The 25136-nt window shown below is 41.9% G+C and overlaps 1 protein-coding gene across 2 annotated transcripts in view; it reads right to left on the bottom strand.

The window, feature by feature from the left end:
* Nucleotides 1–25136, bottom strand: part of SUSD2 (sushi domain containing 2) — a 179265-nt gene that overhangs the window by 105668 nt on the left and 48461 nt on the right. For both annotated transcript variants that reach the window (XM_083151485.1, XM_083151486.1), the window contains exons 5-12: nt 24931–25105; nt 22932–23136; nt 15545–15630; nt 15033–15301; nt 14811–14945; nt 10879–11097; nt 3762–4010; nt 1964–2230 (exon numbers count right to left, since the gene is read on the bottom strand). In XM_083151485.1, coding sequence (XP_083007611.1) covers nt 1964–2230; nt 3762–4010; nt 10879–11097; nt 14811–14945; nt 15033–15301; nt 15545–15630; nt 22932–23136; nt 24931–25105 — 1605 coding nt within the window. The remainder of the gene's footprint in view (nt 1–1963; nt 2231–3761; nt 4011–10878; nt 11098–14810; nt 14946–15032; nt 15302–15544; nt 15631–22931; nt 23137–24930; nt 25106–25136) is intronic.

Here is a 25136-nt window from a genome sequence, read left to right as displayed (position 1 = left end):
AGATAGCATTACCCAATGGAAACCAATGGGCATCTCTTCGGAATTCATCGTTGAGATCGGATCCCTCCTAGCACTCTCTATGACACGCGCATCATTAGACACATGGAAAGGAAGTCCTATCATAGCAAAGGACAGCTGTCACAAGTTGTGATTTTCTTCAAGCATTATGGCATTAAAAAATCTCAGTTTTCCTTTTAAAGAGTGGCGGGATGCATTGCCATATGCCATAAAATACAATGCTTGATGCATCCCATCCAAGAAGATAATACCTACAATCTGATTGTTGCTATGGGCAGCATTCTAAAAGCCTGCACTTTAGTAAACATACCCGTGTAACTTTACCTGGATTTGAAGATTGTCTTTGTAAGCTCCCCATGACTAGGAAGGTACTAGTATAATGCACAACAGCTATGTATTAGACAGGGGTGGTCAAAGTTCAGGCAGAGAACACATTTAAGGTCACAAGAGTATCCATTGATTCATTTAACATTGATTGGAACCTTTCATTTGCTATAACATAGGATGACTTTTTAAGCCTGTATTAGATCATGTTACAACATGCTCTAACATTATGCGTGCGGGGGTCTTTAGTATACCCAGGATTGCCTACTTTTACAGTCTCCTCTTTAAAGTGCTGCTGACAGAGGAGGCTGTCAGCAGCACTTTGGGGGGCAGGGCCTGATGTAGAATAAAAATTAGCATCTTTAGCCACCTCCCCCGAAAAGCTGCAAATCGCGATAAATGAACGTTGCTGTGGGTGAGATGCAGGGAAGGGGGGGGGGGGGTGCTGGTATCCGGGAGGGTTGCCCACTTTCCGGGGGTCTGGTAAGGGGACTAGATTTTTGGGAGGCTCCCGGCCATTCCGTGAGGGTAGGCAACCCTGAGTATACCCTTCAACTGGCTTCTGATTCGGACTTGGGAGCAAAGCAAAAAAAAAAAAAAGTGTCACTGCAGTTGGACAAACCATTTTCAATACAAAGGGTGCAAATAATTTTCTTTTTGCATGCAAGGTAAACACTGGCTGATTTTGCATATGTTCCACAAATACTGGACAGCTTTGTTTTTACACTGCAATTTAGATTTGAGCTAGAACACACCCCTGCTAAATCTCTCTGCACATTTTACATCTGCCCCACCTATAGCACAACATTTGACAAAGTTCAAAGTTACTTGTTTTTATTTAATTTGCTACCAACTCAAATCAACCCCCCCCCCCTTCCCCAGCTGGCCAGATTCCCTTGCTATGCTGCGAGCGGCTGTGTATGTTTGCGATGATTACTTACCATTGAATGATTTCTCCTCTGTTGGCAGAAGAAAAGTAGCCCAGGACTTAATTTCTGCTGCACGTTCTTCTGCAAATTGGTGGCGGGTGTTGACGTCATGTGATGTGGAGGGGCAACCACCGTTTCTATGGGCATGCCCACAGTTTTTGTGGGCATGCCCATGAAACGCCGGGTGTCATTCAGGCAGTGAGAGCCCCCCGGTGAATGACATTTTTGACAAAGGTACTCACTGTGGGGGTCTGTACGTGCTCATTAGCGCCCATGGGCATGCGCAGACCCCCACCATATTCGAACTTGTGTGAACAGGTGCAAATAGGCCCTACAGACTCCACTTATGCAGAGTGCTGCTGACATGGAGTCCATGCGTCTGGTGCTGAGGGGGTTAAAATCTATGTTGGTTTTTCTTTTATCATTTTGTATAGTTGGCTGCATAAAACAATTCTTTGCAGTTGCAGTACGAGTAGTAATTTGCTGTTTTCATTTCCCCAGACTGTACCATTAAAAAGGTAATTTGAAGAAACATTTAGAGATCTAATTTTGTAATGGAGTTTATTTATCTGTGACTATCTGCAAAATGCTAATCTGAGCAGAGGATGTGATACAATTAATTAAACCTAACTTGTTCTTGAATGCAGTATTACAGTAGTGTTAGTTTTAAAGATAGTAAGGGACTTAGTTACCTGGTTGGAGATGGTCTACCAGCATTATGTGACTACTATGCGAGATCTTGGTGGAATTGGCGATCGCTAGACTTCTGGTGGTAAAGGCATCAAATCGGCACAATTTATCTTCGCCACACAAGGCTACCGTCTGCTCAAACAATGCATCACTTGGATCCTCCTTCACATCAAATATGGGGATGAAATCTGGGTCATGCTTCAATCTATACTTGTCAATGAGTTCCGTAGAGTCATACAGAAAAAGTGAAGTGTCATTGGTCACTGCCCCTGGAGGAAAGAATTGGAAAATATTTGAGACAAACATGTAAATCGAAGAGTAAAAAATCGTCTGTATAGTAAAATGTGATTGGGGTAATGTACTCAGAGCAAGACTTATACAGTATCTTTGTACATTACCAGTCTGTACAAGAACACACGCTTGAACTGTGCAGAGCAATGCTCATTCTATGCACCCAAAGTGCAGTTTAATTGCCATTTTGAAAGTTAAATTTAAAACTGAATATCATGGACAGATCGAGCCATCCCACTGAGTACAGCAAATAAACAGACTTAGGGCCTTATTCAGCATGGATTGCTAATCAGAGAATTGCAAATTGAGTGATTATCGAACGACTGTACTCAATTACCATAGGCATCGTGCATGTGCAGGGAGAAATAGCAACTGAAAATGCACACGGATCATAAAAGCAATGTCGCCGGAGCTTGACTGACAGAAAGTCAGCTTTTTTGGGGCGAAAACCTGCCATTTTCCGGGTGTGGTCTAAAAAAACGCAGGCATTTTGGAGGAGGGTCTGTGATGTCAGCGATGACCACTTCCAGCCTGTCTCAGTCACAGATTATTGGAAGCCTCAGACCTACTCACATTTGATCATCATATTTAAGACATTTGTCTCTTGGCAAGGAGTTAATGGGCATTGTTACTCCTTGAAAACTGCACAGCGTCAACTTGTCCGTTTGTTAGAGCACCACAGAGAAAGACTGCTATCTACTACTTAACTCTGGGAGAAATCATACCATTTACCACTACAAAGCTGCTATATGTACCACTTGCATTTGCATAGCTCTGAGATACAGTCACCATATGGCCAGCTGTTTATCACTAAGCTCTAGGCAAATCCTGCCAGTTGATGGTTACAGAGCTGCCGCTTATCGCTACATGCCCCCCTCCCAAGATTCATCAATGTATCTACATATGATCATCCCTATCGGCTACCAGTGTTTATTTTTCATGTCCCATTTTCCTCTCAGTCGTAGGTGTGTATGTTTCCATGCCCGACCCCCCCATCACTTTGTCTATGCCCCATTGTCTTCCCAGGCCTCAAAGTGTCTCTATATCATCCTTGTGTATGTGCGTCTGCCCTTTATTTTCCTCCTTCCTTTTTGTCTTCCATTAATCCTTTTGCATCTGCTTCCGCCACATCCATCTTTATTCTTTGACCCTACCACCTACCTTTCTATTGCTAGAGGTACATTGTCATCACAATGCTATGCACTGCATCCCCATATTTTTGGTTCTAAAAATGACCCCAGATATGCTACATATATTTAGCTTCAAGTGAATAAATGGTTGACCACTGGAGAGATTTATCAAAGCTTGCAGAGAGTTAAAGTGCCAACCAATCCGCTTCTAACGTCTCATTTTAAAGGCTGTGTTAGAAAAATGGCAGGCTCTCTTGGTTAATATTATCTCCCTCTCCACTTTATCGTTCTCCAAGGTTTGAGAATTGTGCTCCTATACTGTATATCATGAGTTATATATCTATGAATAAAATGTCCTTATCCATATTGATTTACTCACAATCTGCCCCAAACTGGAAAACCTGCTGTGGACTGGCAGTAGGTGGCAACACTGTGCCATTCCTCAGCGTGAGATCATCCGCAGGATCATTGTTCATAACTCCCAGAAGCCCTTGGGTGTTGTTCAGGAATATATCAGGAAGAAGGATGGAGACTCTCAGACATCCGCCACTTGCTCTCACTTCCACCCCAGCTCCAGATGGGAACATCACAGTGACATTTGATTCAATTGCAGAAAATACGAAAACCCCTGAGAAAATTGTACAAAAAAGTGAATTATGGTTATAAGAATGAAGTGGGTAAAAGCTCTAGGCTGGGCGGATGGCTTGTATTATTTTCACATGTTGTGATCGCCTATAGGGTCTTGTATGCGTGTTTAAGTGAGCTTTTAAGGCTTTTGTTAGTGTCTTACTTTACTTTCTACTATTTTTTTGCTAATGGTTGTGGTGATGGATACTGCCATTGGTCTGGGTGCAGTACTTTGGTTTACTCAACTTCGTTGCCCGGTTTGTTGGCTCTACCAATAAATCGGGGGCAATATCATCACCCTACCAGGCGGGTAGGGTACCAGGTTGGTAGGGTGATGACACTGTGGGCCAAATGTAATAGGGTGAGAGTTTCAGAAAGTGAGAGATTTTGGGAGAGTTTTCTCATGTTTTCTAAAGCAGCAATCATTTACATGGCAAAATCAACCTGGTTTTGCCATGTAATTGATTGCTGCTTAAAAAAAGGGGGAAAACTCTCCCAAAATCTCTCACTTTCTGAAACTCTCACCCTATTACATTTGGCCCTGTGTGTTTGATTTGAAATTGTGCATGTAGGGCAGTAGCCACCTACAATGCAAGTTGCTTTGGGTTGTTGTCCTTTGTGGGATTGTTCTGATTCTACCTATGCCATCATACTCATTTAGTTATGAGCAACTCAATGATTTTATATAGCAAAAAATAAATAAAAACAGTTTTCTGGAAAATTCGGGGTATCCAGTATTTTTGAAACCAGTACCAGGCTCCACTAGTCAGTAAGGTACTGGCACAGCCATGGACATGCTTTTCAGTCCCTAAGCGGCCATAGCATTAACCCCCACCTCTCCCCCACTAATCAGCCCCCTGGGGTAACTAGGAGAATGGGGACCCCCCCAAAAAAGGTACCATCATGAGGGGGAGACTTGCTGGGAACTGTAGTTCCACAGGTAAAGCACAATATTAATTCTTCCTTTTTACACAATTTGTTATGAACTGGGGTGCCACAGGGATAAGGATGCTAATCACCTAAGAACTTTCTCCCTTATACGTCATATGCAGCGCATTTATTATAAGTCATTGTCAAGTTCAGAAACTTTGGCTAAGAGCACAAGCAGTCCAGTGACATCTAAATCCTTTTTTTTCTGTTGCATCCAAGCGCCTGCAATCCCCGCCTCCATCTCTCGCCTCGTCAATATCTTCCTTAATAAGTATCAGGAGTAGTCCTGCAGGCCATGTCATAGGCATGACTGACTCCTCTCCCATTCTGGATTCCTTCAGAGGATCCTTGAATACTATGCCTACTGTTGGTGCTCCTCCTGTTGTTGTTACTGCTGCTGGGAGTCGATCGTCATCCCAGATTTGGAGTCGGAAGGCCAGGGGTGACCTGGAAGGGGTGTGCGGGGGGCTTTACTGTGGGTGTCCCCATTCCTCCAGAGTCCCCAGCTGGGGCTGACTAGTGGAGGGGGGGGGGGGGGGGGGGGGGTTGTTAATGCTACAGTTGCCGGGACCAATATAAACATGTACTCTGGCTGTGGCAATATTTGGTGGCCACTATGTCTTTTCTTCCGATTTGTAACCAGGACCATGTCTTTTCCCCTATATTTTTAGAACCAGCACCAGTGCAGAGGGGGGGGACCTCATGCAGTTTTTACATGTTTATGACATTTTATTATACTTTTACACATATATATATATATCTATATATATATATATATATATATATATATATATATATAGATATAGATATATATATATATATATAGATATATAGATATATATATCTATATCTATATATATATTCTATATTGGTAATAACGCAATGATATATGCATTTTATTACACATGGCTTGAATGTTACATTTTGGAAAGGGGAAGGGAGGTATGGGGAGGTTAGATCAGCACTAATGTATGTTTATATTATTCCCTCTTTGGCACCTGTTATTTGTGTTCACGTTAGGGGAAAACAACTACAGAATAGAACCTATTATTTCAAGGGGTGGTGCTACCTATCTCACAGGTACATAATGTAAAATAGAAAGAAAAAGGATGAGATATGGTTGGTGCACTCTATTGATACCTTCTTTGGATTCCACTGAAAGGGGAAATCGGGGTTATAAAACGTAGCTTTCATTGAAATTCCCTAAGAATCTCCCTTATTTTCGGGGGGGGGGGGGGACATTTTTTATTTTTTCGTTTTTTATAAAAATCTAGATAGATAAGATATAGATATTAGTGAATAAAATTTAGAAGAGATGAATGTGTTTAAAAAACAGACCTAGCTGTTAGGTCGTAGGTGTCTGCTTTTCTTAAGATGCTGTGCCTGGGCTATTATTGCCCCTCTTGACAGTTTCCTTTGATGTGGTTATGTTACTTAGTATGTATTCTCTTACATGGGGGCTTACAATTGCAACATATCTACTGTGTGTTGCAAAATTGTTATTTTGAATGTATCACTTTATTATTAGACTTATCTTCTTCCAGCCACTATTTGCTGGATTCCATCCAGGAAAGTGTTCACTGTGTGTTCTGTTCTTCTCTAACGTGATCAATGTTATAGGTTTGAACGGGATCTCTGCTCATTTGCTGCAAGCAGGCTGTTTTCACGCCTGGGGCGAAATGTAATAGGGTGCGATTTTTAGACTTTTGCGGTTTTTGGTCAAAATCGGCCAAAATCGCATTTTTTCTAAAAATCGCACATGTAATAGGGTGCGAGTAGCGGGAAAAATCACATTTTTTACCGCGAATTCGCACATTTTAAAGATGCGATTTTCAGTCACACTGAAAATCGCATCCAGATGTTTTCCCATTGTAAACTATAGAACTCGCATATGTAATAGGATGCAAGTTCTAAAGTCGCATATGGGACCTTACCAAAAAACGCAAAAAAAATAGACCAGCTTCTTGCTGGCGATTTTTACAGAACCATGCACAAATCTTTGGGATCTGTGCATGGTTCTGTCCAAAAAAAGGCTAAAAGTTAAAGTAAAAAAAAAACGGCGTGGGGTCCCCCCTCCTGAGCATAACCAGCCCCGGGCTGAAAGAGCCGGTCCTGGTTTCATAAAATCAAAGGAACAATCAAGTTGGGGTTCCCTGGATTTTATTAAACCAGCACCAGGCTCAAGGGCCGGTCCTGGTTCCCAAAATACGGGGGACAAAATGACTGGGGGTCCCCAGTATTTCAAGAACCAGCACCGGGCCCAACCAGCCAGCAGGGTAATGCCACAGCCGGGGGAAGACTTTTTATACAAGTCCCCCCGGCCAAAGCATTCAGCCCTCTGACCGGTCAGCATGGGCAGGGGCCCTGGGGGAGTGGGGACCCCCCCAAAGAAGGGGTCCCCCCCTTCCAGAACTTACCTGCCCATGCTGAAGCCCAGGGCTGTCCTCGATGCCCCTGGGCTGTGGGCATCGAGCTGATTAATGGTGTAAAAAAATAGATAAAATCCTATTGTGTATTGCTGTTAAACTATGAGTCCCAGCAAGCCTGCACCACATGCAGGGACTTGGAGAACCACAAGTCCCAGCATGTGGGGCAATAAAGGGCCCGCTGGGACTAGTAGTCCCACAGTACTACAAATAGTTAAATAAAAACACACACACACACAGACAGTACAACTTTAATACACACCAAGCCCATTCATCCATACTCACCTATGTTGACACGAAGCTTCGGTCCCCTTGTCCAGTAGAATCCAGAGGGGAGGGTGTGGAGAGAAATCATTCTCACCACAGACGTCTTCAGCGCTTCCCCGGGAGCCCTGCAGCATTTTTCCCACGATCACCGTCCTCCGGTGTTCTGTTGACATCTGGGGCTCCGCCCCCGACCGGGACTTAGGCCCGCCCATCAGCCAATCATGGTCCTTGAAAACCGGCATGCCGGTTTTCAAGGACCATGATTGGCTGATGGGCGGGCCTAAGTCCCGGTCGGGGGGCGGAGCCCCAGATGTCAACAGAACACCGGACCGTGGGAAGAATGCTGCTGGGCACCCGGAGAAGCGCTGAAGACGTCCGGTGAGTATGAATTCTCTCCACAGGCACCCCAGTGGATTCTACTGGACAAGGGGACCGATCCTTCGTGGCAACATAGGTGAGTATTGGATGTATGGGCTCCGAATGTAATAAAGTTTTACTGTCAGTGTGTTTGTGTACTTTTTTAACTATTTGTACTACTGTGGGACTACAAGTCCCAGCGGGCCCTTTATTGCCCCACATGCTGGGACTTGTGGTTCTCCAAGTCCCTGCATGTGGTGCAGGCTTGCTGGGACTCATAGTTCCACAGCAATATACATCTCATTACATATGCGAATTCGCGGCAAAAAACGCGATTTTTAAAGGTGTGATTTCGGGCGAGTTTGGAACTCGTCCAAAAATCGCAACCTATTACATTTCGCCCCGGGTGTCCTTATTTATAGGTACTGTCGTTATTCTCACTTGTATTGTGTAATATTGTCTTTTTGGGGTGTCCTTGTGTATTTAATTTTTGAGGGTGTCCCTATTCCCGTGACTCCAAATTTCAGTTATGTTGGGATACGGCTGTTATTTAAACAATTGCTAGTGTTATGTTATTTAACAACACTGCAATAGTATGTGTCCTACGGATTTTTATTTTTATATTAATATATTGTGGGATAATGCCTGTTCCCTTGTAGTGTTATGCTGTTTTATAACACTGCAAATATATGTATCCCTCTGTTCCAATTTATTACTGTAATTGGACCCGGCTACTACTAGGGGCACCCGTTTTTAATTGCTGTCTATTTGTATTCATGTTATATACCTCCCACTATCGTAGCTGTGGGGAAATGCCGTATGTATTTATTGTTGTGACTCCTGTGGTCTTCTCTACAACTGGACCCGGTTCATGTTCTATTCCTATTACATTGCCTCTATTGATACGGTCAGTTTACAGCGTCCTAAGTCGACACATACCAGGGGCAAACGCAGGATTTTCAGAAGGGGGTTTCCAGAGGGGCGGAGCAAAGCACGGAGATGGACACTTAGGTGACCCAGTATATGTGGGGTCAGTTAAAATATTATAGATAGACCAAATGTATAATAAAAATAATATATATATATATATATATATATATATATATATATATACATACAGGGGTGTCAACAGCAGTGTAGACCCGACCCCTGGGCATAGCAATGTATTGGGGACCCGACTGATCCTCCAGCGGTAGTGGTGGGGGAAGCTTTGATGTCCCGGGGTGGGGATTTGAGGTATTATATCAACCGCTCAGCATGTAGGGCCTGGAACAGTAATTTCCACTAATTACCCCTTTACTGCACAGATGGTGGGAGATGAGGTGGGAGAAGGGGGCATTGGTCTGAATGAAGGGGCCCTTATACATAACTTCCAGGGTGGTAGAGGATGTATAATATGCAGAGGAGGGGTGTATAGTGGAGTGGGTTTATTATTTACAATTTTCTGGTGGGAGGACAGCTTGCTTGACTGCAGGTATCTCCAGTTCCCGGAAATAGATTTCTTAGATTTTAATGGAATTGAAAACTAGACAATCCCTCCTACCAAATGGTATTGGGGACTAGGGGATCAGAGTTCAGGAGGCAGAGCAATCTGCCAGCGAGTATATAAAACTACATACCAGGTGTGTGGAGCTGGAGCAGTAACCAGCTGCTGGAAGGCTGATATCTCTGGTTCTGGGTACAGTAGAGACAAGCTACTAGTCATCAAAGGGGGAGAGTTCCAGCTTTTGGAATATACCCTCAGAAAAACTCTACGTCAGGCAGAACCTGAAATATCTGACTGGGAAGAGCAATTACCAGGCTTGGATGGGGACCACTGCTTTGAAGTCAGATATCTCCGGTTCCCAAGGGCCGATTTTTAAAATTCTTGTACCTATGGAAAGAGGGAACTCTCAGCTTTCAGACTAGTGCACTTAGACTCCTGGGGGGGTTTCTGGGTACTCAGAACCCCCCCCTGCGTGCACTACTGCATACTCTGATAGTCAGCCTTATGCCTGTGTCACCGCGGCTACCGTTTATTGATGTCATTGGACCCGGCTCTCATTTGGGACATTCATCTGCTGCACATTATCTATAGTATTTTAATTATATGTCTCCCGCAGTCTTAGTTATGGGATATGCCGCTGTGTTAAATGCCGTGATTCCTGTGTCTCACTACAGCAGGACCCGGCTTACACTCCGTTCTTCCTACAGTATATTATAGGCTTAGCACTGTTATTGCGGTTAACTACTTTAGGTTCATTTGTTTTCACCGCATTTATTTTAATTTTCTAGTAGACACCTTGGCGTATGACCTCTCTCTGTCAATCTCTCTGTGTTCCTGCTGTCACTCTCTCTCTGCTGTCACTCTCCCTGTCCCTTTGTCCTTGCTGTCTATAAGGGGTCTATAAGGGGTCTATAAGGGGTTTTACTAGTGTGGTCTATAAGGGGTATGTGGTTTGGTACGCTACACTTAAAGACACGCCCCCCTTTTCAGTGGCTACACCCCTTTCCCGGAGCATAACTAAATCCTTTTTTTTTCCATACCCCCACTTTAAACGTTCCACTTCGAGCACTGCATATATATAAATATATATATATATATATATATATATATATATATATATATATATATATATATAAATAATAATATTCTATATTGGTAATAATGCAATGATATATGCATTTTATTACACTTGGCTTGAATGTTACATCTGCCAAGCCAATACCTCTGGGTTTTTCTGAGCATAATGCCATATTTTGATATATGTTGCATTTTGAAAGTTTTAGTGAGCATCTACAGGCTCACATTAGTCTGCTGTAGTTGTTGTTATTTAGTATATACAACTTTTTTTTCATGACCCATATTACCTCCTGAAATAAGTATTTTTTACAAAATAAATCATTTACCTTTCATGTCCATCCAAATCTGTTCATCAAAGCTGAGAACTTCTCCATTCAGTAGGGTTTCCAGTTCTTGCTGGGTTCCCCTCTTCAAACGCACTTCAACCACATCAGATCCAGCTTCTTGCATAGCCACGGAAGAAATGCTGGCCACCTTTATGCCATCAGAGACTGAGCGGCGAGCTCTGGCCTCATCATGAAATTTAGCAGTGTACTCCTGGGTCACTAGTTAAAATGAGACAAAATAGTTCAGTCATAGACACAAGATCAGATGCCTTTAATATTTAAAAACAGAGTACAAAAACTTGTCGCACAGGACTACATATATAGATTTTCACAATATCACAAAGGCCCCTGTTAATTACTGTGTGAGTATTATACAATATTGTCTCAGGGGTGTGCTACCACAGACACAGTTATAGTAGAGTATTTGCAAGGACAGGAAAAGTGTGTCACTGTGTGGTGCACCACAAAAAAAAATTCACAATAAGATGTAACTTTTATTAATATGTTTAAAACTGCGAAATATAAAAGACATGTGAACACATAACAAACCGGTGTATATAGTGCGTGTTTAAAAAGCACGTACGGAGATACCGTGTGTGTAACTTGGATGTCTTTTTATTTAATCAAATACAGTGTTTTCATATATAATGGTTGTTGTTGTCTGTCTGTTTTCAAATAGCAACAGTATAAACAAGTGTCAGTTTGTAACTATATTATATATCAATTTGTACAGAGACTGACTGAGGTTGAACAATAGTTGCCAGCTATCACATCATCGCTTGCTTATACCTCCAATTCAGAATGATCTGATTACCCCTTTCTTTGAGTTCACTTGGATAATGATACTAGTAATTACTGAGAAACAATATTGTGTTCTCAGTTAGCTGTAAAATTCAACATTGTAGGTCAGATCAAAGTCCTCTCCTGTCTGTTTATGCTTTCAGTACAAATACATAACTGTGTAAGCTAAAATTAGCATGAATTAAGTAATGCAGAGAGGTCATGAGATGAAGAAAGTTTAATACAAGACGGAGGGAGAGGAGGGTAACAAGAATTAGTGTATAATATATCTTGCAATTGTGGGCGGTGCTGGCTGAAGATATGGTCCCCACACTCCTTAATTTGTTGAGCTAGGGGAAACGCCATTGCTCTGTGAAATACAGTAAGCAGTAACACACAATTCATATAAGTATAATGCACTCAGATAAGAGCTGCACATATATTGTGTCCGATAGACATTGTGTCCGCTAATTACTGTAATATTGGGGGAAATTTACTAAAGGAAACTGATGCGTGACAATTGATTATGACACCTCCTGAGCTTTCATAAAGAGTAATACAGCATAATGTTCACTTTGTGGAGAGAAGGAGGCTAATTGACCTAAATATCTCCTCACCTTGTTTATCATTTCAATATCTCATCTGACAATTACAAAATCTTGTTATTGTATATGGGTGAATTTATTACCACTACTTCCTTCTCTAGCACACACCTATAACCTGGACGCTCTCCTCCACTTCATGCTGAAATCTTTTAAGCCTCTGCAAACCCGCAGAAATGTTAACGCCAATCTGTCGTCACTGATTTCTACATTCACTTCTCATGAGACTGTATCACACCTGGAACTCTAGAAATAGCCCTTGATGAAGTGGCTCTATCTACCCATTACACTCCATGTAAACTTAGATGTCAATTATGGCATGGTACATTAAAAAGACACCTGCTAAACCTTTCAAATAGAATTTCAGTGGTACAGGTATACATATTTTACTCCATGTGACTTTATCACATACTGAGCAATATTCAGTGCTGCCAGCGAGGGGGTGTCTGCGGCGAGAGTGGCTTGTTTTCAGCAAGGATTGACGAAAACAAGCCACCCTTGCCATTTCACCTGCGCACTGGCTGCTCACACTATTCAGCGTTCCAGGGGACTCCTTGCTGTCCTCTGACCGAATGGTGCAGCGAGCGTGATACATTTAGCCGCAAGTCTCGCTGTTTAAGTGGCCACATTCGCCGTTCCCATCTCGTTGAAAAAACCCAGCGAGGTGGAAATGGCGAGTGCAAGGGGTCAGTTGAATACTGACCGGTGAGCTGTGACAGCGAGCTATCGGCACTGCTCGCCATAAACCATTGAATACTGCCGCCAAGTGTATAAGATTGTCTACCGCTCCCATTGTAAGGTTCTGGACACTGCTAGAAAAACTGATTTCCACTGACATACTGTATCTCTGTCCAAGTTTCTAAACACAAATTACTTTTTCACACACTTAAATAATTTGCTACCCCTCACACTCTCAAACCGGTATCCAGGCTTTAGATCTACAGTGTCTAGGTAGACAATCAAAAGCTTGACAACTATTGGATGTCAAAAGGTCAACATGGTCAAAAGGTCGATAGTCAAAAGGTCATCATGGTCAAAAGGTCAACAGTCAAAAGGTCGACATGAAAAATGTTGACATGAGTTTAAAGTCGACAAAGGTTGAAATGAGTTTTGTAAAAATAGACTTGTACATACTTTATCATCCATGAGAGTTAGACTATAATAGTGTGCCGAGTGCAGTGAGGCACCGTGCATGAAGCTGGCGAGTGCAGAGAAGACATGCGAGGGGCCATGGTACACTAATACAGTGTCCATGCCAACCTATGTGGACATAGACTCCAACATTTTTAAAAATGTATGTTGACTTTTGTTGCTCAAGGGCCAGTCCTGGATCCCAAAATACGGGGGACAAAAGGAGTAGGGTAGAGGTCCCCCGTATTTTAAGAACCAGCACCGGTAATGCCACTGCCAGAGGGAACTATTTATATTAGTTCCTCCGGTGGGAGCATTCACCCCCTAACTGGTCAGCCCAGGCAGGGACCCTGGGGAGAGGAGACCACCCAGTGAAGGGGTCCCGCCTCCAGGATTAACCCTGCCCAGGCTGAAGCCCAGGACTGTCCCCGGTGTCCCAGGGCGGTGGGAACCGGGCTGATAACAGAATTATTGAACAGCATGTCCATGCTGGAATTCTTAGTTCCAAAGCAGAACCAATAGCCAAATAGAAACACACATACACACTAGAGAAGTAAAACTGTATTACACCCCCCCCCCCCCCCCACCCACCCATATATATCAATACTTGACCCGAAGCATCGGTCCTCTTCTCCAGTAGTGTCCTAAATAGGGTACCTGTAGAAGGATATTATACTTACGAGGTCCTACGGCATAGATCGGTCCGCTTGGTTCCTGTAGGCATCCACGTACTTAGCAAAATAAAAAAGTGCTAGAAACGCGTACCCAGGATTAAGTGTGAGAAGAGTAATGTTTACATTCGGAGCTTCTCAACCCGAAGTGTGCTATTGGTCGTTTCAGAAACTCGGCTCCTGATTGGCCGCTAGGCAGCCAATAGCGCAGGCTGAAGACTCGTATTTGTATTTAGCACCCATATATACGGCCGCTATAAGGTATTTGAAAACTTTCGAATGCCTAATTAGTCTGAACAGCGGTGTCCCAGTAGTTCTTAACCAAGTCCTGACAGTTTGATCTAAAAATATTTTTTTTTTCCTAAACTGGAACCTGTTCTGAAATTGTGATAAAAAAGCCATGTTTATTTCTAAAGATTATCACTGTTGATAAATTCTCACATCAAAATGCAAACTAAAAACCACGCAGCTGCCTGAAATTTTGTTTGTCAGAGGGGAAAAAATGAACATTTCCAATTGAATAAGTGCTGGGAACAAGCCTTATTTGGGTAATTAATTATTCCTGTTCAGAAGAGTCACACATATTTGGGCACTATGGAACTAATGCACAGAAGTGTTTTTCTTTTTTTCATTTGTATATTTACAGCAAAACTGTAAATAGCAAGTAGATCATGGGAAACAGTAAATAGTTAAAATAATATTTCAGTAGCCTATAAAATTCCATATTTCATCAAATGTGATAACATACCTGGAAAAGGAGCGGTCCTACACTGGATGCTCAGGGAAGGATGAGTAGAGTTCACCATAACATACTCTCCTAAACCTTTAAAGGAGTAACCTAATCCATCAAAACTTATAATATGAGGCTCTCCGAAAGCTGAGGCTATATTAGAAGATAATGAATATTTATTAATTCACAGCATATTCATTTTTAGCATAATGCAATTTCTTAACGTAACTTTTTTCTTACCAACTTTGGGTGGGTTATACGTGCGACAGTCACTGGATCGCCTGAGTTCCATATAGATTTGGCAGTTATCTGACCACAGACAACAGTAATAAAAAGTGACCACATCATAGAGCCAATGAGAGAAGCCTGGTACTCTGGGGGGCTTCCTGTATGGGGGGGAGCCCCAGTCATGACCTCTGTCAGGGGTGCTGCCCCCTGTTGAATCAGCAGTTAGAACCTGAGCTCCATGGGCGTCATAACAGCACTGTTGTCCTGCTGCATACACGGGGCTATAGAATAAGAACAAAGCTAAAATACTTGACATTATTCATGCACCAATAGTTACATAGTAGGTGAGGCTGAATAAAGACTTGCGTCCATCTAGTTCAACCTATGTTTATAATAGTTTATCCCTTGTATATTATAATAGCAAATAGATATAACATTCCAAAATATATACAGCTGTTTTATTTTATTGCTATAAAGCCACAAGGGAAACAGCAGTGCAAAAAGTGTGAGCATCATAACATTACCTTGCCTGAATGCTCCTCACACAGTGCACGGCCCCAGGGTGGTACGTACACACGCTTCCCTGTTCAATGTCACATCCATAATCTGTCTGAAAGAACCACGAGAAAATGTTTTTCTTCCAGGAGCTCTGTTTTCTACTAGTGTATTCCAATAGAGTAGCACTGCTAATTACAAGCTGTTATAGATGTACTCTTAACCCTTTGGGCTGTATCCAATGTGGCTGGAGAGGGGGTTAAAGGCGGGGATCGCCAAAAACAAGCGATCCTCGCCGTTTAACCCCTGTGCCAGCCGCTCATCCTATTCTACGTTCCGGGGGAACCTTTGCTGTCATAGGACGGCGAAGGATTCCCCCAAACAGCAAGGCTTGCTGCATTTAGCCATGAGTCTCGCTGTTTTAGCGGCTACACACGCCGCTTCCCTATCGCTACAAAAACCTAGCGAGGGGAAAACCGCATGTGCAGGGAGTCAGTTGAATACTGACCCTGCGAGCTGTGACAGCGGCAGTCAGCACTGTTCGCTGTCACAGCTCGCAAATTGAATGCACCCCATTGAGTGCCAACATCTGTGAGAGAAGCGCAAAAGATCCACTAAAAATACCAGTGTTGCACAGATTTGTTATATAAATTCAAATAAAAAATGTTGTGTAAAAAAGATTAGATTTCCTAAATAAGGTAAGCATTACAGGTCATTATGATGAATAAAAAAAAAATTCTTGCCAATTTTTAACACCCATTTTGACAAATTCACTTGGCACTCAAAGGGTTAAATATATAATAAATTGATAATATGGCAATCCTAATTATATAAGAAACTAGAGGAGGTTTACTGCCAATGATATAATAATAGTTGTACTAACATTGCATATTCATCCATTAGCCCCTAGCATTTCAAATATATATGATACAGTATCTGCAAAAAGGTTCTTGATCTACCGAGTGACTCTGAGGGAAATTGTTCACCCCAGCATACTTCCTCCTCTTCAAAATGTAAGCTCTTCTCCTTCAGTGCTGCTTTTTACTATACCAATGTTATTTAAAAATGCTTATCTACAATCGGTCCTCAAACCCTTTTAATTTCTTTAATTCCCTTCTCTATCTCTCACCCCCCTCATCTCCCACTAACTTTGACTTGCTTCTTCCCAGTTTCTGGAGATCATCATGCCCTTTCAGTCCTTTCCCTTTCACCTCACGATATCCCTGCTCCCTCTTTCATCATGCACCATCCCACCTGCTTTTAACCCTGATCTTTTCTTTACAAGTCTTAAAAGAATACCATGGCCCCATGGGCCATAACACTCTCTTCAACTACCAGTCTATCTCTTGTTCCCTTTACCACCACAATTCTCTACATATACTTTAGCTCCTTTCTTTCCTTACATTTACTTTAGTCTGACTTTTATCACCTCCTCTCTACATACACTGACCTCAATAATTCAGCAATGACCTCCTTTGGCCAAATTCAAAGGCAAGTATTCCACGCTTATTCTACTTTTCACTACTTTTGACACTGTTGACTATATCCTTTGCCTGCATGGCATGGACCTTTCCTGGCTGGCCTCCTACCTCTCTGGCCACACATGACTCAACTTCTCCCCTTCCTCCACTTCCAGTTATGGTTACCAAAGGATCTGTTCTTGGTCTACCTTTTTTTTCCTATACACTTCCTCCTAACCTAAAATGATTTTGTCAGCTCTTTTGGACTCCAATATAATCTCTATGTTAAATTTATTTAAAAATAACAGGAGGGAAGCAGCAAGCTGAAATATGCTATTATTGGTCACTTACCGCATATGCACAAACCCCAGAATGTAATAGATTCTGAGACTTGTATGCCATTGAGCTATAGAAACCTATAGTTGCAGAACACCCCACTGTGTGCATCAACTAACAAATGCACATATAGAAAAAGTGGTGATTATAATTCAGAAATAGGCGCTTTCCTCACGGATTCTCTATATAAATATAGAAATTATAGAAAGGATGATATTATACTCTCCTTAAAGATGGCATTCAGATCTTTTCCCCTCCTGATGTAGGCTCCCTCGGATCCTCCAATGTGAATATGAAAGGAAGGATACAAGGGAAACCAATGTGTGAATCTGTATCAATAATTAAACAACAATTTTCCATTCACTTTCTGGTCTCTGAATGCTCATAGACCATCTGCGTACCCAGACTCACTCGAGAGGATATGTAATACACTTATAAAGGTTTCTTTTTAAGGGTAAGAGGGCGTACCCGTACTCACGGTGTGCTGGAGGGTTCAAAATATATCAAAGTATCTTTTCCAATGTTATATGTGAAAAAACTCTTTATTCGCAAATACAATAAAATCACTGAAATAAAAAATCCAGGATACAGGCAGTGTCAATTCTAGAGTCAACACTCAGGTTTCCAAGGGTCCGGACCTGGAGCCTGTGTGGACTTCTAGTCTTACACTTACCTGATTCTCTGGAGGTTGAAACACTAGTTCAGGAACAACATGTTTCGAGACTTTGGGTCTCTTCCTCAGGCTCCTGACTAGTGTCCTATTCCTCTGCCATTTTTATACCTATCTAGAGGTGAACTTCCGGTTCACCTCTAAAGTGCTGGAAAATGAAAAACGCTAGCCTCCACGTGTAATCCAGCGTCCAATCGAAACCGGAAGTGACAGAAAAGCAAAGACGGAGCTCCGGTTTGCGGTACAACTAAACCACCACCGCTTCTCACAGATAAAGGATTGGGGTACTTATGTATTATCTGGACTCCCATGTTAAATGCACCCCATTTTTTCATACCCCTACTATCCAACTACGCATGGAGTTGATTTTATATAGTGTGGCGAGCGCAGCGAGCCACTGTGCCCGAAGCGTGGCGAGCGCAGCGAGCCCCGCGAAGGGACACGGTTTCATAAGAAAACCGGGAGCCCAGATATTACATAAGTACCAAGATTGGACTCTATCCTATCGATACAGCAGAAGGGGGACTGTTTCTAAGCATTAGGATGGGATGTTTATAGATTTACACGGCACGAAGCGTGACTTCCGGTCACGGAAGTCCGAAACCGGAAGTTCACCTCTAGATAGGTATAAAAATGGCAGAGGAATAGGACACTAGTCAGGAGCCTGAGGAAGAGACCCAAAGTCTCGAAACATGTTGTTCCTGAACTAGTGTTTCAACCTCCAGAGAAATCAGGTAAGTGTAAGACTAGAAGTCCACACAGTCTCCAGGTCCGGACCCTTGGAAATCTGAGTGTTGACTCTAGAATTGACACTGCCTGTATCCTGGATTTTTTATTTCAGTGATTTTATTGTATTTGCGAATAAAGAGTTTTTTTCCATATAACATTGGAAAAGATACCTTGATATATTTTGAACCATCCAGCACACCGTGAGTACGGGTACGCCCTCTTACCCTTAAAAAGAAACCTTTATAAGTGTATTACATATCCTCTCGAGTGAGTCTGGGTACACAGATGGTCTATGAGCATTCAGAGACCAGAAAGTGAATGGAAAATTGATGTTTAATTATTGATACAGATTCACACATTGGTTTCCCTTGTATCCTTCTTTTCATATTCACGTTGGAGGATCCGAGGGAGCCTACATCAGGAGGGGAAAAGATCTGAAGGCCATCTTTAAGGAGAGTATAATATCATCCTTTCTATAATTTCTATATTTATATAGAGAATCCGTGAGGAAAGCGCCTACTTCTGAATTATAATCACCACTTTTTCTGTCAAATTCAATAGGGATAAGGGATATATCCCATTAATTCAGAACAGGCGAATTTCTATCATATTAGCGCTGATAGATTCTCCAAACACCATTTTTTGCCCAAATGCACATATAGGATTCAAGGTCCTAAAACCTGTAAGTCATAACAACGCAAAGGACAGCTCTTACCGTGAGAGAGGTCCTTTGTGATTTTAGTCATCGATACAGCATTTGTAATCTCATCTACCTCTATACCAGCCCACTTCCATTATCTTTTTCCACTCCCACCTACTGTACATTATTTTGCCCTCCTGCCACTACTGTAATTTTCGTCTTCTTTCATGCAGACTATCAGCCAAGATTCAAATGGAGCCTCAAGATTCAAATGGAGATTCAAAAAGCCTACAGTACATCTTTATATACGCTTTCCAGCTGTCATTTTAAATCGTTATTAACCCTCCCTACTTACTTACCACTGTCTCTACCTTATGAGTCTGTTTTCCCCTCCCTATTATATTGTAAGCTCTTACGAGCAGGGATGTATATCTCCATATAGTTTTCCTTAAACACCTATACCATTATTTCTCCATCTAACGCACAATCATAGCATCATTTGCAAAGTACTGTATGTCTTTTGTATTGTTCTTCTTCTTGCTTTGTTTGCACTGTTTCTGATTACATACTTTGTAGAAAACTGTTGTGGCGCCATATAAATAAAATATATTAATTCTATAGCAAGCTAGTTAAGCGCTGATTCTGCTGGTACTGATGATTATATTATAAGCTCGAACAGTGGTACTGATAATTCTATTATAAGATGGAATAGTGGTACTGTTAATTATATTATAAGATGGAATAGTGGTACTGTTAATTATATTATAAGATGGAATAGCGGTACTTCAAATTCTATTATAAGCTGGAATAGTGGTACTGCAAATTCTATTCTAAGCTGTAATAGTGGTATTGCTAATTCTATTCTAAGCTGTAATAGTGGTACTGCTAATTCTATTATAAGATGGAATAGTGGTACTGCTAATTCTATTATAAGATGGAATAGTGGTACTGCTAATTCTATTATAAGATGGAATAGTGGTACTGCTAATTCTATTATAAGATGGAATAGTGGTACTGCTAATTCTATTATAAGATGGAATAGCGCTACTTCAAATTCTATTATAAGCTGGAATAGTGGTACTGCTAATTCTATTATAAGATGGAATAGTGGTACTGCTAATTCTATTATAAGATGGAATAGCGCTACTTCAAATTCTATTATAAGCTGGAATAGTGGTACTGCAAATTCTATTCTAAGCTGTAATAGTGGTACTGCTAATTCTATTATAAGATGGAACAGTGGTACTGCTAATTCTATTATAAGAAGGAATAGTGGTACTGCTAATTCTATTATAAGCTGGAACAGTGGTACTGCTTATTCTATTATAAGATGGTAGGATGGTCCTGCACATTATATACTAAGCTGTCAGGGTATCCATATGGCTCACAGACAATGCATATGTAGACAATCAATAAGTAGACCCCCAAAGTTCGACATGCACTAGGTCGACATTGGCTAAAGGTCAAAATCAAAAGGTCAACATGTTTTTTTCACAATTTTTTAAATTTTGGGGGACATGACTTTTTCATGCTTTACCTTCCAAGTGGACTGCGACTGGGTACAAGAAAGTGTGCTGAGCTCAGCAGTATCAGAACAAGGCACCTGGCCCAGAGCATGGTGAGCGAAGACCTATTAAACCTCCAATAATGTTGTTAAGGAGAGATGTATCAATCAAGCCTTGTAGAGAGATAAAGTTGAGAAGTTGCCAATAGCAACTAATCAGTTTCTAGCTGCCATTTATCTAGCACAGTCATATGGAAGTGAGAAGCTGATTAGTAGTTTTGGCCAATTTCTCTAAGGTTTAATACAGATCCTACATTTCCTATATGTCTGGTGCTCTTGTATAACATACACATTTCTGTACTGTGAATTAGCAGGCTGACTACAGTGAGAAGCGTATCACCAGCACTATCTAACTACTTATGATTTGCTGATTTCTTATTGATCCCTCATCTAATAGCACATAAAGAGATTCTGTCAATCACTTTCTAGAATGCAGTCGAAAAATCTGATTGGTTATATATATCAAGCTTCACTAAAAGTGAAGTGAAGTATATTAGCTTCACTAAAAGTGAATTGGACTTAGTCTGGAACACAAATTTATCAAGGGTGATTCCTATATAAATTAAATTAAAATACCACCCGTATAAAATTTAAATAAAATTTAAAACTCAAAATATTTTTTTTTCTATAGGCACTGGCACTTGATAATGGTGAGATAGGTTTCTTTCTACATTTGGTATGTAACACTTATCTTCTGTATTTCATAAATACCCGTTTTTACTCCAAGGGTGATAATTATGCACTATCTTCCTCCTGATAGGCTTTCCGCCATCTTTGTGTCTTTTTGTGAAAAAACTATTTAAAGACCTATTTCCTGGGCTGTTGCCACTGGACCTGTTTTTACCACTGTAGGTACCATTATTGTACATGCTCTTGTCCTCATTACCTTCAGAAATCACTTCCACCAGTGATTGAATCTATACTGGCACTGTTCGTTTCGGTATGTATCTACATCACTATCGGATTTATCTCCTATGTTAAGCATAATGATGAACAGTGCAATTTATGTTTGGCATTTTTTTAATACTTGCAGTGTACACCTTTAAAAACCCCTGATGAAGCCTCTGTAAAAGGCGAAACGCGTTGGGTTGTTTTGGCGTCTCAAAAGAAATGAACGAATGCTTCTATGAAATTTTAAAAGGATAAACTTTTTAATAAATGATTGTTGTATAATCTGAAGTTGTACACTTGATTATATGCGGTGTAAAAGCACTTCTCAACCAGGTGGTGGAATATAACTCAGCGCTCTCTATATTTCTATATATATATATATATATATATATATATTATAATGACAGGCGTGTTGGTGAATGCTCACCTTTAAAAGCATAGTCTGCTGTGAGCTTTAGACCAGATAGCATGCCTGGAATCAAACATTAATGTGATAGTTACGTGTATTGTAGCCATTTTGAGCAATAGTGTTAGGACCTGCAGAAAAGTGGGGTCCCGTGAATGGGGCTGCAGGCTTAAATGCATTGATCAATTCATGAACTAAATCTCCACTATTTATTAATATCAGTTAATTTAGTCAGTGCAGAGCCCCTACAATTTCTGTTTAAACAATGTGGTCAGAAGCCATAGGGCACCCCAAAACTAGGAAAGGTGAGTGCCGATGTTTAGTGTATATTGGTTATAAGATTAATTTTTTAATTAGTCTTATTGTGTTCACATTCTCTCATGCACCCTGTTTAAAAAAAAAGTGTATATGTCGGTCCCCGGACTCAGCCCCCCCTGACAGGCCCGAGCCCTGGTAAAATGTACCCACTCCCCCCCCCCCCCCCTCTTGGTGGCCCTGGGTGCAACCCATAAACTTTATTTAGCCCAAAGCTACAACAAGCAAATTATTAAACGTTTGAACTTGATGTCTTTTTTCAACATTAACTACTATGTTACTATGTATTTCCCTGGAGCTGTACTTAATGACAGTTGACCAACTGGGAAAGCGCTTCAAAGCTTTGTATCCTGTTCATGAAAAAAGTTGCAATAATCGCTTTGTGATACCCCATTAGACACTTACATGGTATCTTCCAGTGTCGGCTCTGGCCTGTTCCAGGGTACAGGGACAGTCTACTATCTCACTCAAGAAATTAGGAAGGTGGTTGTCCTCATCACTTTTCCATTCCATACATTTATTAGTGGCCCAGGCAGCATGGTCATTCCTGAAGCTCTCTGGTAAGTGCCAGGCTAAGGCATGAACAGGGCTCCATATCGCATGCACATTCCTGTGACAGAGAATAATAATAATAATACTAGTCATAACATCAAGAAGAGCATTCAATTGTTACATTAAATGGCTTATAATCAGCGGCGGCTCCTACCTACAGCCCCTGCCACTACTGCTCACCTGCTGCTCCCAATTTTCACCATGGTCCCGGCGCCTGTGCAATGCAGATGACACGGTACTGCACATGCGCATAACCCAGGTTCCAATGGCTGCTTCGGCTGCAGCCAATAGAAGCCAAAAGAGGCAGTCCAAAGGGAGGGAACACTTCCCAATGGGAATGCCGTGCTGAATGTGACTGGCATGTCAGACTTCCAATAGGAAGTAACTGCCAGTCACAGTGAAGTCAGTGCTGTCTCATGGACTGCATCTGGCTTCACTAACACTGAGCAGCAGAAAAGAAAAGACCCCCCCCCCCGGGAGCTACCAGGGGGGTCCGTGTGGCGCGGGGGTACCTGTGGTCATGGAGAGCCTGGAGGTCCCTGCGGCGCTGATTATGACGATGCCCGGGTCCCTGCAATGAAGTGGAAATAACGCGCTATCTCCGCCGCCCGGTGGCGCGGGAAGCGCTTCTAACTTTGAAAACACTGGCCGCACACTGGTTGGCTGAGATTCAGCCAATCAGCATGCGCCCAGTGTTTTCAAAGTCAGAAGCGCTTCCCGCGCCGCCGCACGGCGGTAGCGCGTTGTTTCCACTTCACTGCAGGGACCCGGGCATCATCAGACTCAGCGCCTCAGGGACCTCCAGGCTCTCCCTGACCACGGGTACCCCCGCGCCGCACGGAGCCCCCTTCCAGCTCCCCGCTGCACCCACAAGCAGTGGGGAGCTGGCGGAGAAACAAAGACCCCGGTGCCTCCCCGCCACCGCGGGGGCTGCGGCCCCATAGTTACGCCACTGCACTGCTTATAATGTATAATAATGTATTTACAATATTCGTTTTAACAATAAAAGAATTGATGAACTAAGTGTACAGTTTGGCACTCAATTCCTGATCTACAGATCGTTTAAAGCACCATTTACTTAGTTACTCAGGGGTACATTTACTAAGAATCATGATTGGTCATGCTGAACATTACAGGAACACAGGAAAATTTGTTGGAAACATCTCCAAAATTTACTAAAAATCAAGATTTCTTAAATCGTGTTTTTCAATGGTGAACTTGACTGTCTCAAAAAGCCCAGGGCTGGTTATGCGTAGGATGTGGGATCCCATGGGGTTAGTTTTCCTATTTTTTTAACACTTTCTACACATTTAGGGCCTAATTGTAGTTCACTCTTTCTGACAAAATCCTTCTTAGATGGACAAAACCATGTGCACTGCAGGGGAGCAGATGTAACTTGTGCAGAGAGAATTAGATTTGGGTGAGTTATTTTGTTTCTGTGCAGGGTAAATACTGACTGCTTTATTTTTACACTGCAATATAGATCTCACTTTGAAGTAAAACCCCACCCAAATCTAATTCTCTCTGCACAAGTAACATCTGCCCCCCCTGCAGTGCACATGGTTTTATCCATCGAAGAAGGATTTTGTCAGAAAGAGTGAACTAGAATAAGGCCCATTTACACACAGAAGTACTGCATGGATCTTACTGACCTGTGCAGTGCTACAGCAAACCCGCTGCCCAATAGGAAGTGGATAGAAATGTAGAGGCTGACCTGTTCTTCCAGAAGCCCACAGGGCAAAACTTTATATTAATTAATATTAAAATATTTAGTTATGGCATATGTTTAATATAAAATCAAATCTGTTCTGTTCTGCAGCAGTTATATGTACATGTTTGAACACTACATTACCTCTCTCCTTCCATCTGGTTACTTCGAATGATCCTTAACATTCCTACATCCCATTGATCAAATGGTGATTGAGCAGGGACTGGCGTGAAGGTGTAGCTGCCATTGTTGGGAAGAGACGTGTTTAAAGTGTAAAGGTAGGTCCAATGCGCCTCCCAGGACTCACTGTATGGCACCCCTGAAAAAAATACATATAAGTATTGCTCAGT

This window comes from Crinia signifera, chromosome 1, assembly GCF_055691185.1.
Source record: "Crinia signifera chromosome 1, ASM5569118v1, whole genome shotgun sequence".
Lineage (NCBI taxonomy): Eukaryota > Metazoa > Chordata > Amphibia > Anura > Myobatrachidae > Crinia > Crinia signifera.
This window is presented reverse-complemented; position numbering and strand designations above follow the sequence as displayed.